Source organism: Leucoraja erinacea, chromosome 22 (assembly GCF_028641065.1).
Source record: "Leucoraja erinacea ecotype New England chromosome 22, Leri_hhj_1, whole genome shotgun sequence".
In the NCBI taxonomy this organism is placed as follows: domain Eukaryota; kingdom Metazoa; phylum Chordata; class Chondrichthyes; order Rajiformes; family Rajidae; genus Leucoraja; species Leucoraja erinaceus.
In genome coordinates, this window is record NC_073398.1 from 11,197,405 (window position 1) to 11,219,377 (window position 21,973).

The 21,973-nt window shown below is 43.2% G+C and overlaps 1 protein-coding gene across 1 annotated transcript; it reads right to left on the bottom strand.

The window, feature by feature from the left end:
• Positions 1-557: 557 nt before the first annotated feature.
• Positions 558-8,639, bottom strand: LOC129707716 (potassium voltage-gated channel subfamily A member 1). Its single transcript, XM_055652943.1, has 3 exons — positions 7,796-8,639; positions 7,487-7,613; positions 558-7,046 (listed from the first exon to the last, which is right to left on the bottom strand). The coding sequence occupies exon 3, from the start codon at positions 6,936-6,938 to the stop codon at positions 5,466-5,468; it is 1,473 nt and encodes a 490-aa protein (XP_055508918.1). The 5' UTR covers positions 6,939-7,046; positions 7,487-7,613; positions 7,796-8,639; the 3' UTR covers positions 558-5,465.
• Between the last annotated feature and the right edge of the window lie 13,334 nt (positions 8,640-21,973).

The window sequence follows — 21,973 nt, forward strand, 5'->3', positions numbered from 1 at the left end:
CCACAATGTCTGTGCCAAACATGATGCCAAGCCCAACTCTTAATTGCCTGCACATTATCTATATCCCAAAATTCCCTGCATATCCACATCATTAAAACTTCCTGTATTCTCCCCAACTGTTAAGTATTTGCACATTTTCTGTTTTATTATAGGTGACTTTCATGTTGAGCCTGAACTCAACAAGCAATATGTAGCAACGCCCCTTCAGGAAAAACATGGGGACTTCAACATGACTGATTCTAACAGGAATTTGAGACTTTCACTTTTGAAGGGCCTGAAGATGTAATAGTCAACTTGTTAATACACACTGCAGCTGCTTTTCTAAGAGAATCAGTGACTTTTCCTAATGAATTGGCAGGTTTGTTTAGAAAGCTTGGTTACAATGACCTCTTACCATAACACTGAGAGGGTTATGATACTTATGATACCTGATGTAAAAGAGAATAAAAAATAGTGTAGTCTGGAGAGCAAAAGAGAGAACGCAATCAGACCCAGGGAAAGAGATCTCCATATTTAAGAGATGTTTACCATTTAAGTCGAGCAGTTTTTGAACACCATTACTGTGCAAGGTTTTTAATGTGATAGTTAGGCTTGAATGTTTCAACAACTGAATAATTCTATCACAAGTAAACAACAGTCATTTATATCAGTGATACGATACTTCTTGATCTTTTGCAAATCAACTCCTTGTAGACAAGTAGAACCAAACTAATATAGATTAAAACTGGAAACCTTACCCGAGATTGTAAATGGTAGCGTTTCCCTCACATAAAAGAACATCAGAGCTTGCTCATGCCTCAGGTCTTCCGCCACATAAGCTGTCTTTGCTGAACTAGTCTGTGTTGTTTTGGAAGGGATGACTTCCAGAGAACATGTTATTGTACATAGTATTTATTTTAATTAACTCAGATTTACAAGTCAGTAGAAATATGCACACAATAAACAGTCTCAATCTATTTCATTCATAAAAGATTAAAAAAAAAAAATCTACCTCAGCTCAGCTTCAAACAATTTATTTCTCATTGGTATGGGTTTAAAGCAGCTGCAAAGTTGAATGGATACAAATGCATTTTTTGTATGTGGCCTGGTGATAAATTACTCATATACTGCAAACACTAATAGTTTCAAATATACCCTGCACACTAATTACTTTATTGAAAATAACCAGTCAGGACATAGCTGAGTCAGAGCCTGGAAATTCATCTTTAATTTGTTATTTGGTTGAAGGGGAAGGTAAAGTGATTAATACATTGAGCAGATTGCACTGGGCAAGAAACTATGCTTTTAGTTAACAATATTTTATAAATCCAAATTATAGGCATGATTATGACAGTAAACAGGCAAATGAATAGTAAATCAGAAGACTGAATCATTGTATCCCGCTGCGTAGGGATGTCATAACAGGGTTTTGATAGTATAATATTCAACATCAAATGAATTATCCTCTAAACAAGGAAATTAGAATAAATCTGGACAAAAACTATCATTTCATTACAAATATTTCCATCACAATTGACTGATTGGGCGTTTTTCATGTTATTACAACACGGTGGATTATCATGGTCTTTAGAGTGTCCTTCTGGAGGAGCATAAGTGAGTGAATGCATTATGAATATGAGGATTTATGAACCACAATTTATTGATACATTAAAATATTATGACATCCCTAAACAGGAAATGAACAAGCCTGACAACATAACTGTTTTCAAAATGATATAACTTATAAGTGACAATAGCAATACTATGACTATTCAGACTTGAAAGCCCTGGGCCTGACAGTACACAGGCTGCAGAACCTCTTTTCACTTTTAAGATCAATGTACCTGTTAAGGCAATTTGTGCTGAATTTTAAAGTGCATTTTATGCTAAATGAAAGTTTGACAGTACTTAGGAATTAAGGTTTTTTTTCCCCTACTTCAACACCCAATACTTCCATATCAAACAAGGCGTTAACCAGCAATGTGCAAAGTCTCTAATGTGCCACTTTGACCACACCACGGAAGCCTTGACTTCATTCGGTGCTAATTTGACCCTTAACAGGTTTGATTAAAGAGAATAAAATACCTGTTATATCCTCACATGTACAAAATATCAGATCAAGGCTGAAAATATATTCAAATTGTAATCCTAACCACACTTAAAACAGAAACTCTCCATCATTAATTGCTGAGCTGAATTGAAATGTGCTCATCAGCAATAGATTGTGCATCATCACAGTTACACTTTTGTCTCCCCTCTCTCTTGTTCATTTCTTTGATCAAATTAATATAAATTTTACCTCAGATACAAATAACAGAGTTCCTCGTTTTAATCATGTCACTTTAATGCATATTATTCAGTGCAAACCACTTTAAACTGGGCAAAATAACTTAAAACATTACACCAAGTCAGCCATCCTTGTTATATTGATTTGTTTCATTTTCACTAATATAATTAATGATTCTATTATAAAAAGAGAAGAGGCTCTTTCATGACATTGTTCACAACCAGCCACCTTGTGTACATTCAGATCTATGTACAATGCCTTTACCAAGCTGGCCCAGGATAAGGAATACCTACCAAAACTGCATAACCAGAAAGACATGCCTATATTACATCAGCTTTTCTCTCTAGCCATATCATGTACTTAGCTGTTTTGGTTATAAATAAACATCATCATACACTAACCCATCCCACTGGTTTTCAGAACCTTCATTATCAAAAAACTGCATGCAGCACACTTCTCAATCACATGCAGATAAATGTTAACCTACGGTGCAATTTCCCAAAAACTAGAAACTCAATTGCTAAAGTAAGCATGAGCTGCCAGAAGCCACATAGATTTTATCAAAGCAGGTCTGCAGCATTGGATCATTTATTGCTGTTTATTAAGTGCAGTATTAAAGTCATTTAACACAGGGGAAAATGTTGTCCTACCTCAAGGTTTATGTGATGTGGAAGGATCAGGATAACCAGAGTATGGGTGGTTTACATATTCTAAATGAAGAAGTTAATGCCCTGTTGCCAACAGCAAACGCAGTTCATCAAGAGTTATTCAAAATTCCTCTGCGTAACTTCCAATTCTACCCTCAGTTCAGTTGTATCAACTAATTCAGTCACTTGATCTTGGGGTAGCTTCACAATTGTGAAATCCTTTTCTTTTGCATTCCTGAGATTTCCAAGAAAGTACAATTTATAGTCAACCCTTTGTTCCGTTTGTAACTTAATTGCATTCTCATCCAGTTGTTTAGGTCTGTATTATCCTTGGACGACAAACGATATCTTGCAATAAACACAACCATATCCAGGTAGGTCCCTCTGTCTCAAGATTCGCATGATGTTAATTACAAAAACGTAACACTTGTTTCTCCAGGTCTTTGGGAAATTGCCATATAGTTCTCCAACTAATGATGTAATTGTCCCATGATATCTTTGAGAGCTTCAGGTCTTAAGTAGCATGACAAGTTTCTGCATTACAATTAGGCTACGGAGAGTGACAGGCTAAACGAGAGATGTTGGCAACATATGTAAGCTTCGAAACTGCCTCGAAAATACGGCTCCAGAAAAGATGATACGAAAGTAAACTGAAGATAAACCTCCACTTAAATCATGGTTAATTCAGAATAACCAAAAGATAAGAATCCCCTCAGCCTGGAGCCACACAATGAAACAGTATTTTCATCAATCTAAACTGAGGTAGTCTGCTGAGGAATCTTCATTCTCCTTTTTGGTACATTGCAGGTTATGCAGGTGGGCAGAAAGAGATGATGGTAACATGCTGTATTTACTGATTTAGTGTAACAACTTGTTCAGATCTTAATATGCTGGGAACATCAGATATTCCAAGATCACTCCTGCTGCTCCTGTTGAGCTGCAGTGTCCTTTTGCCAGTGGTTCGTACATCTCCTATCTCTCTCACCAGTTGTTTTAAATCTTCACATGTATCTGAAAGGCTATTTATTCCACAAACTGTCCATTTGGCCCTCACAGGTCAACGATTCTGCCCCAGACTGTCGAACAGAAAGGAGGTGGTATATTTTCACTGTGCAACAGATGAAGATTTCTGTGGATGTCATCTCATTCAATCATTCTTTGTACATGGAGGCACTTCCAGCAGTCCAGGAGTGTAAGGATTGGAAAGGCACTAGCAACTAGCTAAGTAATTCACTGAGTTTCTGCCTTAAAGAATAGGGAAGCTCAAACTAAATGTTTTGTTATCAATGAGGGTAAATTAGGAAATGAATGGCTTGGATGCATCATTTACATATATTTTACATTTACATTCTGTTAAAATGCAGGAAAGGCATGCTTTCTTATCAGTGTGATAGTTCCACTTTAAATTAAATTGTGTTATATATAAGTATATACACTATCTAACCTGTTTTCACCTTTTCGGATTCCCCAGAAGTAACAGGGCAACTTTGCACCATATTTTCAGCATTGTTAGGACATGAATCAACTCATTTCCCTGAAATTATTTAGGAAAATCATCTGGTCCCTCGCTATCCTATCCTTACAGTTGAAATCTCTTTTGTAACCTAACGTCATGCAAAAGTTATAGAGGGTTACAAGTTACCATTCCCGAAAAGGGCATAATGTTAAGTAGTTAAACATGCTATGATCTAAAGTTACTCTACCCATACAAGTTAGCATTCAGGCCATGAGTGCTTGGAAATAACAATGTAAATAATAAGCCATTGCACTTTTGGTGTCGGCAAATGAGAACTAACTCTCCAGAAATATAATTTAAAACGCAGACTTGTTTCCTGTTACTTGAGGTAATGTTCAAGGCATGCCAGACAAAAAAATGGATGATGAATATCAAGGCATGCTATTGTTTCCGGGATTTGTATCTTAAATTATGCTTCTCACATCCAATCGGGAATGGGATTGTGAACGTTCAGTCCTGGAAGGATATGAAGTGCGATATCTGAAAATTGCAACACTGCAGGTGTTTTTGACAGATTCGTTGTCAGATCAGAAAGTTGAAACAAAGGCAGTCACAAAAGAATGGCGATGTAGTTTTACTATTCATAAAACAATCATCTTACGCAATGAAAAATTCATCAGTGGGGTCGAAAGCTGCAAATGCTCGCAAGATTCAGCAGAACTGCGGGAGTTGATGCTTTTGGTCGTTCGCGATGTTTGGATGCACGGCACAGTCCGCAGAATTGTCCCTTAACACATGCACTGGTAAATGAACTGTTAAAAACTTCATTCGAGGTTGGCGAGCAGGTGTCGGTCCAAGTTTTAAAGAATATACCGACGTTGCTCACGTGAATGGATCTGGAAAAAGATCTCCCTCGTTACGCAGTTGGAGAAAGAAAGCCATTTAAAAATAAATGATAATATATCTTCCACGTAATTCTGAAAGCTTATTTCGCTTAGCATAACTGCAATGCCACAACGCATTAACGAGGTTAACAAAGCCAATACAAGGAACAGTATCTGAGTGGCGTGGCTCTGGCCACGGAGCCCGCAGATGTTTAAACATCTGTCAGCAGTTTGCTTTTGTTCACACAGTTTTGGTTCGCTACAGTGCAGTTGCCAGTTCTGAGGTTTGCTTCTCTGAAATTGTCTATGCTGTTGTTCACATCCTCTTCAATCTCCATGTACTCCGACTTGCTAACGGTGGAGGAGCTGCGGCTTCGAAGGTCGCTGTCCGACACGATGTTCGGGCAGCTAACGTGCAGGTATTGGGCCTGTTCCTCACCCTCGGTCTCCCGGTGGTAGAAGTAGTTGAAGTTGGACACGATGACGGGCACGGGCAGCGCAATGGTCAACACTCCGGCGATGGCGCACAGGGACCCCACGATCTTACCTCCGATGGTGACCGGGTACATGTCTCCGTAGCCCACGGTGGTCATCGACACCACAGCCCACCAGAAAGAGTCCGGAATGCTGGTGAAGAAGGAGTCGGGGTCATCGGCTTCCGCGAAGAACACGGCACTGGAGAAGAGGATGACCCCGATGAAGAGGAAGAAGATGAGAAGACCCAGCTCCCTCATGCTGGCCTTGAGGGTCTGGCCCAGGATCTGGAGACCCTTGGAGTGCCTGGAGAGCTTGAAGATGCGGAAGACACGGACCAGCCGGATGACCCTAAGGATGGCCAGCGAGGTGGCCTGCTCGCCACTCATGTTGCCCTCATCCTCCTCTGCCAGCTCCGTGCCCAGGGTGATGAAGTAAGGGATGATGGCCACGATGTCGATGAAATTCATGATGTTCTTGAAGAACTCCGCTTTGCTGGGACAGGCAAAGAAGCGGACGATGAGCTCGAAGGAGAACCAGATGATGCAGAGAGTCTCCACGATGAAGAAAGGGTCGGTGAGGATGTTGGATTTGTATGGCATGGTGGTGTTGCCCACCTGCATCACACGCTTCCTGTCGTCCTTCAGTTGGGGCAGGGTCTCCAGGCAGAAGATGACGATGGAGATGAGGATGACCATCACCGAGACGATGGCGATGCCCCGGGCCGGCCCCGAGCTCTCGGGGTGCTCGAACAGCAGCCAGACCTGGCGCTGGTACTCGTTCTCGGGCAGCGGCCGCTCCTCCTCCCTGATGAAACCTTCGTCCTCGCGGAATTTCTCCATCGCCTCTTCGCCCAGTTCATAGAACTTGATCTCTTCCGAGAACATCTCCAGCGGCACATTGACGGGTCTGCGGAGCCGGCCGCCCGACTGGTAGTAATAGAGGATGGCGTCGAAGCTGGGCCGGTTCCTGTCGAAGAAATACTCGTTGCGCAGAGGGTCGAAGTAGCGCATCCTCCTCTTGGGGTTGCCCAGCAGCGTGTTGGGGAACTGGGCCAGGGTCTTCAGCTGGGTCTCGAACCTCAGCCCCGAGATGTTGATGACCACCCGCTCGCAGCACTCGTGGTCGTCGTTGGCCGGGGCGTAGGTGTCCTGCGGGTGTCCGGGCAGAGCCGACGCGTCGTCCAAGTTGTCGCCCGCGATCACGGTCATTGTGGCGGCCGGCTTCCTTCAGTGAGGCGCGCCGAGGCGGAGGGAGGCTCTGGCGGGGTCCGATTCACTGGCTGCCGCTCCCCTGCGATCGGACATTCGGAGGCAGGGCTGTGGAGAGGGGACAGGTGGGGAAGGGGGAGTGAGGGTGGGAGTGCAGCGGGTGCTGGGCTGAGACGTTTGACTGGGCTAAAGGGTGGCTCTGGGCTCTCCGCCCGACTCGAACATTATGCAGCTCAAGAAGTGATCTCGGCAGCGGCCGCTTGCCCTCACCTCGGGAGAGAGGTGCTGCGGAACACAAACGGTAACATAAAACACACCATAAATGTGCAAAAAAAATAAAGATTTGTTTTTTAAAAGGCGGGGAGGGGGGGTGCTGCTGTGTGTGAGCGCTGCTAGTTCAGCCCGGACCTCACATCTTCGCGCTAGGCAGTGAGTGGCTTTCGCTAGAGAGAGGGGGGGAAAAAAACAGCTGCAGTACTGGGGTAGGAGGGAGGAGGGGGAAGTCGGCACCGCAGGGCTGATTGGAGAGAGGGCGAGCAGAGCCTTACCTGACAAGTGAAATAGGACAGGGTGAAGTGTAGGAATGCGACCAAGCCTCGCAGTGCACAGCTCTCCTCCGGAGTACCTCTACCCTCCTAATGTAGATATCCGTTTACAGCTTTCCATGCATGAGATCTGTTGAAATATTAATAACCTATATTAGACTGACTATTTACAACTCATCTGTTCCTAACGTTCGCTGCAGCAGGAAGGGTTATCACTGAAACGTCGCTCAGCGCGGTTTTAAAACAACACCAGTTAAAGTGCAGAGAGAGAGAGAAGGAGAGAGAGGGAGAGAGAATCATTAGACCACGCACATGAGCTTCGTGGCAGGTAACGGTAAACGATCTCTCTGCCCAGCATCCTAGCCCCTTGTTGAAACATCATGTGGTGCAGTGTGTAGACTGAATGCATTAAAGCCAACCGAACTAGTCATCTCAGAACATTGCAACGTCAGCACAAACAGCACAAGTGCTCCGTGGAGTGTTACCAGGGCACCATCCGAGGTTCAGCAATCCAACGGCGAGAGCATCCACATTGCGGCGAAAAACTGTCGCCTCCCAAAACACATCTCCTTCTACTCCTCACAGAGGAAACCGAGACATGTTAGACGCAGTGCAGGCAGCCCGGTAACATCCTGACTGCACACGACGCCGTCGCGCTCGCAAAAATCCGCATCATAAACATCAAAACTGCTGCATCATTTAGTTAGATTTTACGACAATGTTCCTTTGACTGCAACGCACTGTAGCAAACCTTCGAACCCAATCACTGCATCGCGAGTCCAGCCCGCAGGTACAGTGTTACTGTACGGAGAGGAAAAATAAGGGTCATTTACTGTACGAGATATTTAAAGCATTAGCAATAGCTCACGTTAATAGTGAAGTTACAAGGCTGCACGTCTTCTCAATGTTTAAATAAAAGCCCCTCCCACTATTTTGTAGGATTAGTAACATAGATGACTTGGTCCATCACTTAAAAAAAAAAGCAATATTTTACATTTTGCATAATCTGGGTAAATCCACAAGAAGAACGCTGACTGCATTTTAACTGCACGGCCTGGGAAATTGGATTAGATTAATTCATGCAGATTTTTTGGGGGAAAAAGACATGCTTTGATGTTTTGATCCCGCAAACTTTAAATGACGGGTAGTTTGTTTACAAAGCTGCAGCGACAAATATATTCCTGCATTTAGCTGGGGTTGGCTTTGAAAGCAAAAACTGTTCTGGGAATCGATCACGCCTTACCACGTCCCGCCAATTAACTCTGAAGAAGGGTTTCGGCCCGAAACGTTGTCTATTTCCTTCGCTCCATAGATGCTGCTGCACCCGCTGAGTTTCTCCAGCATTTTTGTGTACATACGGAAGACCCGTTCCTGGGCACAGCGGGCACTTGTGTCTGCATCTGCCGGCTGATAACAGTGTTACCGGTAGTCACTACTCTTCTATCTCACTGCCTTGAATACCTGGGGTCTGCAAACTCCAACACTGCACCACAAACAATCGTTTATTCTCTGTTAATTCCAAACACTGCCCATTGAAAAAGAAACTAAAGTCATAGCCTGCAGAAGGGTCTCGACCCGAAACGTCACCCTTCTCTCCAGAGATGCTGCCCGTCCCGCTGAGTTACTCCAGCTTTGTGTGTCTACACAGAGAGTGAGCCGGCCAGGGCCACATGGACCCATGGGCCGCGGTGCAGCCAACACTGGGGATTCCCCGGGACACCCCTCCCCCTCCCACTCCACCCCCAACCCCGCAGGAATTAAACTGAAATGATCCCCACAGGGCTACCGAGAGCAACCCGGGACGACGGGTCATGGAGCAGCGACATTTTCCTCCCATTTGCTGTCCGTGTTGTGTAGGAAGGAACTGCAGGTGGTGGTGGTGGTTTAAACCGACCATAGACACAGAAAGCTGCAGTAATTCAGCGGATCCGGCAGCATCTCTGGATAAAATGAATACGTTACGTTTCGGGTCGAGACCCTTTCTAGATGCCGACTGACCCGCTGAGTTACTGCAGCTTTTTGTGTCTTGCTTCTGTGAAGGAACTGCAGACGCTGGTGTCCACCGAAGACTCAAAATGCTGGAGTAACTCAGCGGGAAATGCAGCATCTCTTGAGCGAGGGATGAAAAATACAATACAAAAATGGGTAAAAGTACAATTAATCAGTCTGAAGAAGGGTCTCGACCCGAAACGTCATCCATTCCTTGCCTCTAGAGATGCTGTATGTCCCACTAAGTAACTCCAGCATTCAGTGCCTGTCTTCATTGTTCTTAGACTGAGGAGGGGAGGGTGGGCTCTTTGACTGGCGGTCGCTCCGCCCAATAGGATGGTGAGGAGGCAGGGCGGGCGATAGGCGGTGGCCAATGGCGGGGCCGGGGGGGGCGGGGCATGACTCCGGAGGCGGGAGTCGATGGTTGGCTGCAGGTGACAGGCAAAGATCATCTTTGGTGACAGGCCTCTCTCTCTCTCTTTATCTCCCCCCAAAATACATTTAATCAATTCCTTTACAACAATAATATTTACAATACAAAACAATGCCAACACACTCACCACCAATATACAAAAATTACCAAATATTCTCAAATACCAAATATACTAAATATTAAATCACTGTTTCACAATCCTTATCATAGTCATAGGGTCCTACAGCGTGAAAACAGGCCATTCGACCCAACTTGCCCACATTGGCCAACATATCCCATCCCTATTAGTCCCACCTGCCTGCGTTTGGGCCCATATGCTAGCAATGTTGCAACATTTTGAGATTTTAAAAATCAAGTTTGCAATTTATCTCATCAGATAAAGCATAAAAAGAAGTTTAATTTGATACCTAATTCACTTTCATATCTTCAGTATTAAAAAAGCCATTTTCATACTCGGAAATTACCATCTTGTTCTCTATAGGGGGGTTGCACGTAAGGTCACTGGGTCATAGGGCTTGACGCACGGAGCCACTCAATCCATCTGGAGGACATCCGTCACTTCCGGTATATGTTATTAATGCAAGAAACGCGTACTTTCCTACCTGTTAAAAACCGCCAAAATGTTGAATTCTTACGTTGAAAAAAATTGTGGAAGTCGGGGTAAGTGTGAGAGACATGTACCCAACTTTAGAATTCCAAACGTGAAGCGAAATGAAGGTAAAGAGAAGCGAGAGCTGAAGGGACAACAGCAGCTAAAGTGCTTGGTAAACATTGGCTGTGAAGATATCGTAATTGAAAATATTGGGAATTATCACGTTTGCTCACTGCATTTCATCAACAGTAAGGCATTATTTGTGTTTTTTCTTGATTCCTTTGGTATCTAAAAAGTCTCAGAAGTGATCAATCTGGCTGTAAATTTTTCTTCAGATGCGTTTTCATTTTGTATGCCCATTTGAGAACCATGGGCGATTTAAAAAATTTACAGCCAGATTTTTCACTTTTGAAACTTTTTAGATGCCAAAGAAATCAAGAAAAAACACAAATAATGCCTTAGTTGATGAAATGCAGTGAGCAAACGGCCAATGTTCGCTAAGCACTCTGTCTGTTGTTGTCCCTTTAGCTCTCACTTCTATCTACCGTCATTTCTCCTCACTTTTGGAATTCTGAAGTAGACTAAATGTCTCACACCCTTATCCCGATTTCCATAATTATTTGCAGCGCAAAAATTGACATTTGCGGCGGGTTTTAATGGGCCTGCTACGTTGGAAACAATGGTAAATGCCTACCTGCAGTACATCGCCTGTAATCCACTTGGAGTAGCGTAGCAACAGTATGGGTCATAGGTCGTGACCCGACTGCCGTGAAACCTCCCTATTACTTTCTCTTGGACCCTATGGCTTTTATATTTCTGAGTACATTATCTGAATTGACATTGTGAAACTTCAGAAGGATCTGAAGGGCAGCCAAGAATGAAGACCCAGCCCATGGCTGCGTGCGGTGGCAGGTCTGGATTGCCATTGTGAAGAAGGGGCTGGGCTGGTGGGCCTCTGCCTGCAGTAGGAAAGTCCGAAGCTCTGAAGACCAGAGAGCTGAGGAGGGAGCTGCTGGTGGCGACGACATGAGGAGTGGGCCTCGAAGAGTGGGATTGGGATATTATTTCCAGCTTCAAGGTCGGCTGCAGGAAGCGTCCCCCGGGACACAGAGGCAGCCAAACGAGTAGAGAGATGTCGGATCGCAGGCCTGCATCAGCCTGGGTCTCACCTGGATCAGGGGCGCTCCAGTACCTCCAGCATGTGGACCATACTTTGGACTTTTTCTTTGTAAACAGTGCCAATATATGGTGGCAGTGCATTTGTGGGTTGTGTAAAATAATTTCCCTGTGCTGTGCATACGTGACAATAAATATCAATTGAATCACTGAAAGACCCTGATGTAAAACATCATCTATCCATGTTCTGCAGAGATGCTGCCTGATCCGCTGTTACTCTAGCACTTTGTGTATTTTTTTTTGTTAAAGCCCACAGGGACAAGGAACGATGAAACACATATCTATGTAGAGCCTAATGCGTCCTTTTCTCTACATCCATATATGATTTATGGCCAAATAAATATTTTGAAAGTCTAGTATTTGAAAGAATGTAGTAAATATGGTATCCAATTTGAAAATGGAAAGGCTTCTCAAATGGCAGGTTAATGACTACGTAATTTCTGTTTGCATTGCTGGTTATGACACATTGCTGGGGTTAACCTCCATATTGCTGAGGATGATTTGGGATCCCTTAGAACACCTGAGAATGCGGATAAGACCTTAGTTTAAAACATCTGAATGGCAGCAGCTCTGAAAGTATTGCACTCCACCGGTACTGCACAGAGTTTTTATGTCCCTAGTTTATGACCTAAATGCAAAACAGTTTGATCTGAGGCAAGAGTGCTACATATTGAGACAACACTGATGGACAATTGTGGTTCCTTGCCAATCTTCCTTGTTATCTCCTCATGAAAAATAAACAAGTAAAATTGTTTTAAAAGATGCCAACATATCAATGCAGTCCAAAGACTCTTTCAAAGATATTGAATATCTGTAGAGAAGTTGAATTGAGGCCCCATGTCACTGTTGTACTGTCTCTGGTATCCCAACCAATCTTTCTACCAATAGCACAAAATATATGTGGTTATTATTTCATTAGAGATTTGGGGTCTTTGCTCCATACATATTGGCTGTTAGCTTTCTCACATTACAATAGCGATGTTGTGCCAAAAGTACTGAACTGGCTATAAAACATTGAGATGTATTGAGGTCCTGAAAGTGACTTCTTCTTCTTGTGTATGGCGTGCACAGCCTAAAGTTATAGATCAAGGGTAGACATCTGGGCCAGGATAGCATCAGTTACTGGGTGGATGGCTTTGATGCCCCCAGGGAAAAGCCTCAGTGGGCAGTCATTCACGATGTGTGGGATGATCTGATCTGGATGTCCGCATTCGCAAGCAGGACTGTCTGTCATCCCTCACTTATGCAGGTGATGGGCTGTTCTTGCATGGAGGGTGCAGATTCTGTTCAGGGTTAGCCATTTCTTGCGATGGGGGTAAAAATGGGAGATTGTAACCTTCATGTGGTCCACCCTGTTTCGACTAATGCAATCAACCCGATGTGCACAAACAAATAGATGTTGTTGTCTATCAGATGTTTTGCTGTCACTTTTGACCATGAAAGTGACTGTACGGATACAAGTCTATTGTTTAAGCAGTTGTTAAATCATGTAGCTGTGCACATGGAGGAGATGAACAGTTCATTAAAATGGGAATGCAGGATAATGAAGCCATGAAGGTAATCCTTGAAATATGGGATACGAGAAACACGCTTGTAAAAGTGAACACGCAAAAGTAACACAAGGGAAATTATTGGTACAGAGTATTGGGCCAGAGTCAAGGATATTGTTTATGGTGAATTTATTATGGGGAACAAGGAAATTGCAGATGCGTTGAACAGGTACTTTGGATCCGTCCTCATTAAGAACGACACAAACAATCTTCCTGATGTACTAGTGGCCAGAGGATATGGGGTGATGAAGGAACTGAAAGAAATCCACATTAGGCAAGAAATAGTGTTGGGTAGACTGATGGGACTGAAGGCTGATAAATCCCCAGGGCCTGATGGTCTGCATCCCAGGGTACTCAAGGAAGTGGCTCCAGAAATCGTGGACGCATTGGTGATCATTTTCCAATGTTCTATACATTCAGGATCAGTTCCTGTGGATTGGAGGGTAGCTAATGTTATTCCACATTTTAAGAAAGGCAGGAGAGAGAAAACAGGAAATTATAGACCTGTTAGTCTGACATCGGTGGTGGGGAAGATACAGGCGTCAATCATAAAAGATGCAATAGCGGCACATTTGGATAGTAGTAACAGGATCGGTCTGAGTCAGCATAGATTTACGAAGGGGAAATCATGCTCGATTAATCTGGAATTTTTTGATGATGTAACTAGGAAAATGGACAAGGGAGAGCCAGTGGATGTAGTATACCTGGACTTTCAGAAAGCATTTGATAAGGTCCCACATAGGAGATTAGTGGGCAAAATTAGGTCACATGGTATTGGGGATAGAGTCCTGACATGGATAGAAAATTGGTTGGCAGACAGGAAACAAACAGTAGGGATTAATGGGTCCCTTTCAGAACGGCAGGCAGTGACTAGTGGGGTACCGCAAGGCTCAGTGCTGGGACTACAGCTATTTACAATATTCAACAATGATTTAGATGAAGGGATTAAAATTAACATTAGCAAATTTGCAGATGACACAAAGCTGGGTGGCAGTGTGAACTGTGAGGAGGATGCCATGAGAATGTAGGGTGACTTGGACAGGTTGGGTGTGTGGACAGATGCATGGCAGATGCAGTTTAATGTGGATAAATGTGAAGTTATCCAATAGGGTAGCAAAAACAGGAAGGCAGATTATTATCTAAATGCTGTTAAGTTGGAAAAAGGGGAACTACAATGGGATCTGTGTGTCCTTGTTTATCAGTCAATGAAAGTAAGCATGCAGGTACAGCAGGCAGTGAAGAAAGCGAATGGCATGTTGGCCTTCATCACACGAGGAGTTGAGTATAGGAGCAAAGAGGTCCTTCTGTAGTTGTACAGGGCCCTAGTGACACCACACCTGGAGTATTGTGTGCAGTTTTGGTCCCCTAATTTGAGTATGGACATTCTTGCTATTGAGGGAGTGCAGCGTAGGTTTACAAGGTTAATTCCCGGGATGGCGGGACTGTCATATGCTGAGAGAATGTAGTGGCTGGGCATGTACACTCTGGAATTTAGAAGAATGAGAGGGAATCTAATTGAAACATATAAGATTATTAAGGGTTTGGACACACTGGAGACAGGATGTTGGGGGAGTCCAGAACAGTTTAAGAATAAGGGATAAGCCATTTAGAACTGAGATGAGGAAACATTTTTTCTCACAGAGAGTTGTGAGTCTGTGGAATTCTCTGCCTCAGAAGGTGGTGGAGGCCAGATCTCTGGATACTTTCAAGAGGGAGCTTGATAGGGCTATCAAACATAGCGGAGTAAGGGGATATGGGGAGAAGGCAGGAACGGGGTACTCATTGGGGATGATCAGCCATGATCACATTGAATGGCGGTGCTGGCTCGAAGGGCCAAAGAGCCTACTCCTGAACCTATTGTCTATTAGCTATTGATACTTCACCAGAGGGAGTCAGGAGTCACATTCAAATGTAGTGTTCAAAATGGATGTGATTACATTTCTCAAATGAGGAACATTGCAGGGTTTTGGGAATAGACCAGAGGAATGGAACCAGTTGCATTGGTCCTGAATGGATTCAGTTGAATGCTTGAGATGTTCGGCATTTTTTTTACATTTGGTTTATTGTTTTCCATTGAGAATGCACCATTACAGTATGGAGAACAAATGCAAAAAATGCAGCGTAAATTAAATATCATCAAGATTAAATATTAATTATGAAGAAACATTGGAGAAATTTTTCTCAAAGCTTTTATGGATCACCTGATGGACGTCTTCAATATTGTTGATGATATTAATATGATACAAAGCAGAACGTTAAGGATATGGAAAGTGAGATAATATAAGGTAGGGAGTCATGAGCTCATTTTGCATTTATTTTTATTTTTATTTAGATTAGCTTTTGGTGGTTGGTTAAAGTGAAGGCAAACTCCAATGAAACCCTGACTCTTGCACTAACCTTTTAGCCATGCACTCATCAGCCCTATCTTTCTACTTCTAATTCTAAAGTCACCTTCATCAAAACTCTATGTTGTAAATCATAGGGCATTGAGATTTTTCAGGTTTCAAGCTTACCAAATTCACATACCACTATTTGACATTCTTAATTCCTTTAGTTCCTTTATTTGCGCAGGATTCTTTATCCTTTAATATATCTGGTAGGCTTTGTATATATTTTCCTATGAAGGCAGACACAAGATAATTGTTTAATTCTTCTGCCATTTCCTTACTCCCTACATAGGTCTCACTCTGCAAGGAGGTCACGCTTGTCTTTTCCTTCCTACATACCTGTAAATGTTTTCTTGGTTCTCCTCAGCAGATTTTTTAGCCACCCCCAATCCTCAAACCATTTGCTATTCCTAGCGACTTTCAAAGCCTCGACTTTGGATTTAACATTATCTTTAATTTCATGACAAATTATGTTTCAGGTTGTTTTTTGTGCCTTAAACTGGAATTTTATTCCAACTTATTCGTTGTTGGACATGCTAATCACTGATATGTTTGATGGTGGTACAGCAATGTTGTCTTATTATTTATACCAATTAACTCTCTTATGGATAAATAGCCTCATTCATTTAGATTTTAATCCTAATGTTATACAAAACTACATTACTTACAAACTCAATGTTAAATTCTATCATATTATGATCACTCTTCCCCAAAGATCATTTGACAAAAGATGATCAACCCTTTCTCTTTGCACAAAAGAAGATTCAAAATGCCCTTTCCCCTCAGCGGGTCCTCAACATATTGTTCTCGAAAAACATCTTATGTATTTTCCATTAATTCACCTTCTACCTTATTGTAGTAAATATATCAACAGGAAGGCTGGCTCCAGTTTGCACTGTGTATTCCCTCAAAATTTCTCTAGAAAATTGGTAGTTGTGTTCCTCCAGCAGATTTAGGAATCCTCTTTGTAAAGGCTCTGCTGAAACTTGAGTCAAGTGAACACATGACTGATCTCCAGTTCTCCCTTTCATTATCACTCATCGTTCAAGTAAGAAATAGGCAGTTATCTATTGAAATTAATCTACAGCTCTCTGTCTCCCCTATTGGATCAATTAGGATATCTTAACACAAATTAGGCTGTAAAACAGAAATGTCTCACAAAGGCACAACACCAAACTTCTCAAATGCTTCTGAACTGGAAGAACAGCCATAAATAAGCCTGACATCAATTCACCATAAACAACATAAACAGGGACATGAAACTAAACATTGATGCAGATAAGGCCCCAAGGTAGATTCAAGTAGAAGTATATTTTGGCGGCCAAAATAATGAAGCAATACTCTCAAAGAACAAGACAATGGGAGGAACAGAACTTCCAACTGGCCACTCTTGCTTTGGAAGTCTTGGGGAAGAGCCTTCAGAATAGAGAGATTCCTCTCGATGGTCAGTGAACGCCAAAGTATAATAGTGAGCTGTAAATCATGAAAGGTTGCTGCTGACGGCAGGGGTCCACCACTGCACCTGCTCTCGTTGATATTGCAGATTGGATAATAACATTAGACCTGGTCTATATGTTTAAAAGAGGATTCTGCTTCCTTCATGTGTGCTTGCTTCCTGCTTGCATTCTCAGAAGATAAACTGGATTTTGAATGGTCTAATAAACTGCTGAAGCTGCTTTATGCCTATGCAATTATGCTGGACCACTTAAAACTGGCAAAGGCAAGGTTTCTGGAATAAAGCAACTCTTATCAACTCCTAAGGTGCATATTCTTGCTGTAGATAAATCCCGTTGTTTGACAGCAAATTACAAATATGTGAGTGGATAATCTGAAGAGGGACATGGAAAATATAGAAAAAGGGGAATGGGAAGGAGTCGGCCTTTTGGTATTTGAGCCTGCTCCACAAATATTACAAATGTGGCTGACCATCTGTCTCGGTGGGGTCAAGGAAAGAGCGTTCACGTCGCAGCCTTGTTTCCACCAATCTTTCCACCACCACGCACAAGAAGCACAAGAAGCCCAAAACAGTCACCATTTTATGCAGGTGCCGAGAAAGGTGTTAAGCTCTGGCTGAGTAACTTCTAATCTAGTGTGTGGACTCGATAAGAAGATCTGTCTCGATAATAGTAACAGCATATCCAAGGATCAAAATATGGTTATTGTGAATACATCAGCCTTATTAGACATAGTCACACAGCACAAAAACAGGTCCTTCAGCCAATACGTCCCACTGTATTATTTTGGTTGCCTCCAGTGGGCCAAGGAAAGATTGGACTCTCTCACTCCATATTTCCCCATTTAGATTCAGATTCAGATTCAGATTCAGATTCAATTTAATTGTCATTGTGCAGTGTATAGTACAGAGGCAATGAAATGCAGTTAGCATCTCCCTAGAAGAGCGACATAAATATGAGCAATAAATAAATCTGTTTGCATGCATACAGTCATAGTATTGCAATTTTTTGTCCTTGTGGGAGGAGTGTCCGGGGGGTGGGGTGATTGGCAGTCAACGAGGTACATTGTTGAGTAGTGTAACAGCCGCAAGGAAGAAGCTGTTCCTGGACCTGCTGGTTCGGCAACGGAGAGACCTGTAGCGCCTCCCGGATGGTAGGAGGGTAAACAGTCTGTGGTTGGGGTGAGAGCAGTCCTTGGCGATGCTGAGCACCCTCCGCAGACAACGCTTGCTTTGGACAGACTCAATGGAGGGGAGTGAGGAACCGGTGATGCGTTGGGCAATTTTCACCACCCTCTGCAGTGCTTTCCGGTCGGAGACAGAGCAGTTGCCATACCAAACTGTGATACAGTTGGTAAGGATGCTCTTGATGGTGCAGCGGTAGAAATTCACCAGAATCTGAGGAGGCAGATGGACCTTCTTTAGTCTCCTCAGGAAGAAGAGATGCTGGTGAGCCTTCTTGATCAAAGTTGAGGTATTGTGGGTCCAAGAGAGGTCATCGGAGATGTTGATCCCCCAGGAACCTGAAGCTAGAAACACGTTCCACCTCCGTCCCGTTAATGTGGATGGGGGTGTGCGTGCCGCCCCTAGACTTCCTGAAGTCTACAATGAGCTCCTTGGTCTTCTTGGAGTTAAGGGCCAGGTTGTTGCCATGCTGCTAGGAGCTGGACCTCCTCCCTATAGGCCGACTCATCGTTGTTGCTGATGAGGCCAATCACCGTTGTATCATCTGCATACTTGATTATGGTGTTAGTCCCATGTACAGGTGTGCAGTCGTAGGTGAAGAGGGAGTAGAGGAGGGGGCTCAGCACACAGCCCTGTGGAACGCCGGTGTTCAGGGTGAGGGTTGAAGAGGTGTGCTTGTCGAACCTAACAGACTGGGGTCTGTTGGTTAAAAAGTCCAGCAACCAGTTGCAGACGCAGTCGTCGATGTCCTGGTCACCGAGTTTGGTGATCAGTTTAGAGGTTATGATGGTGTTGAATGCTGAGCTGTAATCAATGAACAGCATTCTTACGTAAGTGTCTCTGTTGTTTAGGTGGGAGAGGGCGGAGTGAAGTGTCATTGAGATGGCATCCTCCGTATGCCTGTTCTTGCGGTAGACAAACATATAGGGATCCAATGTGGGGGGTAGGCAGCCTTTAAGGTGTGCCAGGACCAGCCTCTCAAAGCACTTGATGATGATGGGGGTAAGTGCAACTGGGCGGAAGTCGTTGAGGCTTGCCGCAGTGGAGTGTTTTGGCACTGGCACGATGGAGATGGTTTTAAAGCACGTGGGCACAATTGATTGGGCAAGTGACAGGTTGAAGATCCCAGTCCAGACATCTGTCAGCTGCGCAGCACAGGCCCTGAGGACGCGCCCGGGGATGCCGTCAGGGCCAGCAGCCTTACGTGCATTAGTCCTACTCAATGCCACTCGTCACTATTATTTATCATCACTAACTGTGCATAAAGGCACCAAAACCATACATGCGCAATGAATGACTGAATTATGTTAGTCCTTAAGAGAGACTTTGCCCCATAGCAGAAGCATCCACATCGCGGGGCTGGAAACTGGAAGTATCCGGAGCTAATTCTGCTACCACCATCATCTATAGCTACAAGTGATGGCTCCCACTGATTGTTGCCGGAAGCTTGCGTCCTTTTCAAGATGGACGATGACAGCGATTTCAGCATTTGAAACATGGAAGTTGGACACGAAAGAAGAAGAGAGACTTTGTGTTTTTTGATAGGATAACGAGAGATGTTGCTGCTGCACCTCAGTGACCTGTAATAATCCATTGAGCGTGCATAATGTACCAGCAGTGATATCTGACATCATGTCCCCGTGGGACATTACAAGCTCTTATATTCTGGAGTTCTATCATTTGAATGCAGCATTATTTTTGTTAAACAATATTAATCTTAGGAAGCATACAGTCTATAGCCAATAGTGGTCAGACGCAAGTAAATGGGGCGGATTTTACAGCCTTCCTCTTGGCATAACTGGATTGATAACGATCTGAAATGGCACAGGTAACTCTGCTTCATTGCAACATCATGGGCAGGGTTTTGAAGAGAAAATCGGCATCCCCATACTTTACAGGTGGAGGTGATATTTAAGAACGTATCGGATTCAATTACCATGTTAAGGAGTAGAGCATAATTTCCAGGTGCTCTGTTTATCTTTGCAGGATTTCGAATTGTCTAATAATTAATCTTTAAATAGGCTACTGAAGCTGCAGTATGTCTATGCAATGCTGCCGGACCACTTAAAACTGGCAAAGGCATGGTTTCTGGAATACGGCAAATCCTAAGGAGCATATTCTTGCTGCAGATAAATCCTGGTGGTTTGCCAGCAAATTACAAACATGTAAGTGAATACTCAGATGTTCTGTGCAGAGCAGGGCAGAATAAATAGAGCAATTTCCTTTGTACTGTCCCATCTTTCCTGAGCAAACCTGCCATGGAGCGTCATGAGCCTGGTATTCCCAAATGAGTATGCATCAGGTCGTATTCCCAAACATTCTGATCCATTAGAATTGACTGTCACAAAGTGGCAGACATAAGGCTTCCTCTAATCAATGCGCATCATTGCAGGAAAATCTATTATGAGGCAGTAAATGACATAATCCCTCTGTACCTGAAATGATCTGCACATTAATAATTGATCAATTTGGAATATACCACCAAGTTACTCATAATCCTTCCTCCCACAACATTAGTACTGAACAAGAACTTTAGTGGTGTCTTTTAGCTACAATTGGATTAACAAAAGGAATGGTCCTATTGAAAATTTACCAGTAGGTATCACTAAAATCTGGTATGATATAAAATGCTTATGTATTGAGTCAATAGGACCAGTTAGTGAATTTCATCAATATAAACAGACTTAGAGTCCGACTTTTATTACAATAAATTCAATCACTACTTCCTGCTAAGCTCCCACTTAAGTCTAAAAATTCACATTGAGTTTTATTTTAGAGTACTGGTTAAGGAGTTATATGTTTAGACATGTGAGGAGAACACACCTAAAATTAGAAATATTCTCATCATTTCGTAGATCCTGACAGACTTGGCAGTTAAACCCCTGTCCCACAGAACGAGCACATTCCAAGAGCTCTCCCGAGTTTGTCCTGATTCGAACTCGGAGATTTACGGTAATGGCCACTCGTAGATACTCGGGGTTCTCGTGGACTTTGTTCAACATGTTGAAAAATCTACACGATTTACCTGCCGTTAGCGAGTCTTCCCAAGTACCTGCCGTTCGTGTTACAAGCCAGTAAGAGACGTCCCCAAGCTCCGACGTAACCGCTATGTTCATTCTCCGTGCTTACCACGAGTTTTATTTATTTTTTAACCTTGGGAGAGCTCTTGGAATGAACTCGTACCGTGGGACAGGGCTTTTAGTCCGACAGTCTTCCTTACATCTTTTTGAGTTTGTTTGAAGCAACTGCCTGATAATTAAGAAACATATTTTAATAACATACTTCGATCCCATTTATACAAACGAATTGTTCCAATGAATTGTCACTGAACATCAACAAACCAATTACAAATGAAGAACAACCAGACAAATGTTCACTTCATCACCACCTGGCAATGCTTGAAATGAGGAACGATGGAAGTAAACATACTGACTGACTTGTTACATAAACTGTCTGGAGGCTTTGTGTGGAATAATGGTGTCATTATTAGGCCTTAATTGCCCTCATTCATAGTCAGCAACCAATGGAATTATTATAGGTGGAACACTCAGGAATTTCCCCACATGTTCTCCTAATTTCCCACTATGATGGCAGAAGACCATCACAAACCCTGGACAAGTGACACAAACGCACTTCCTCATGGATTCCTCTCCTGCGCTGCACATCACAATTATTTACATATATCTGAAATCCAGTCACCCAGTCAATGTAGCCACAATGGTTTA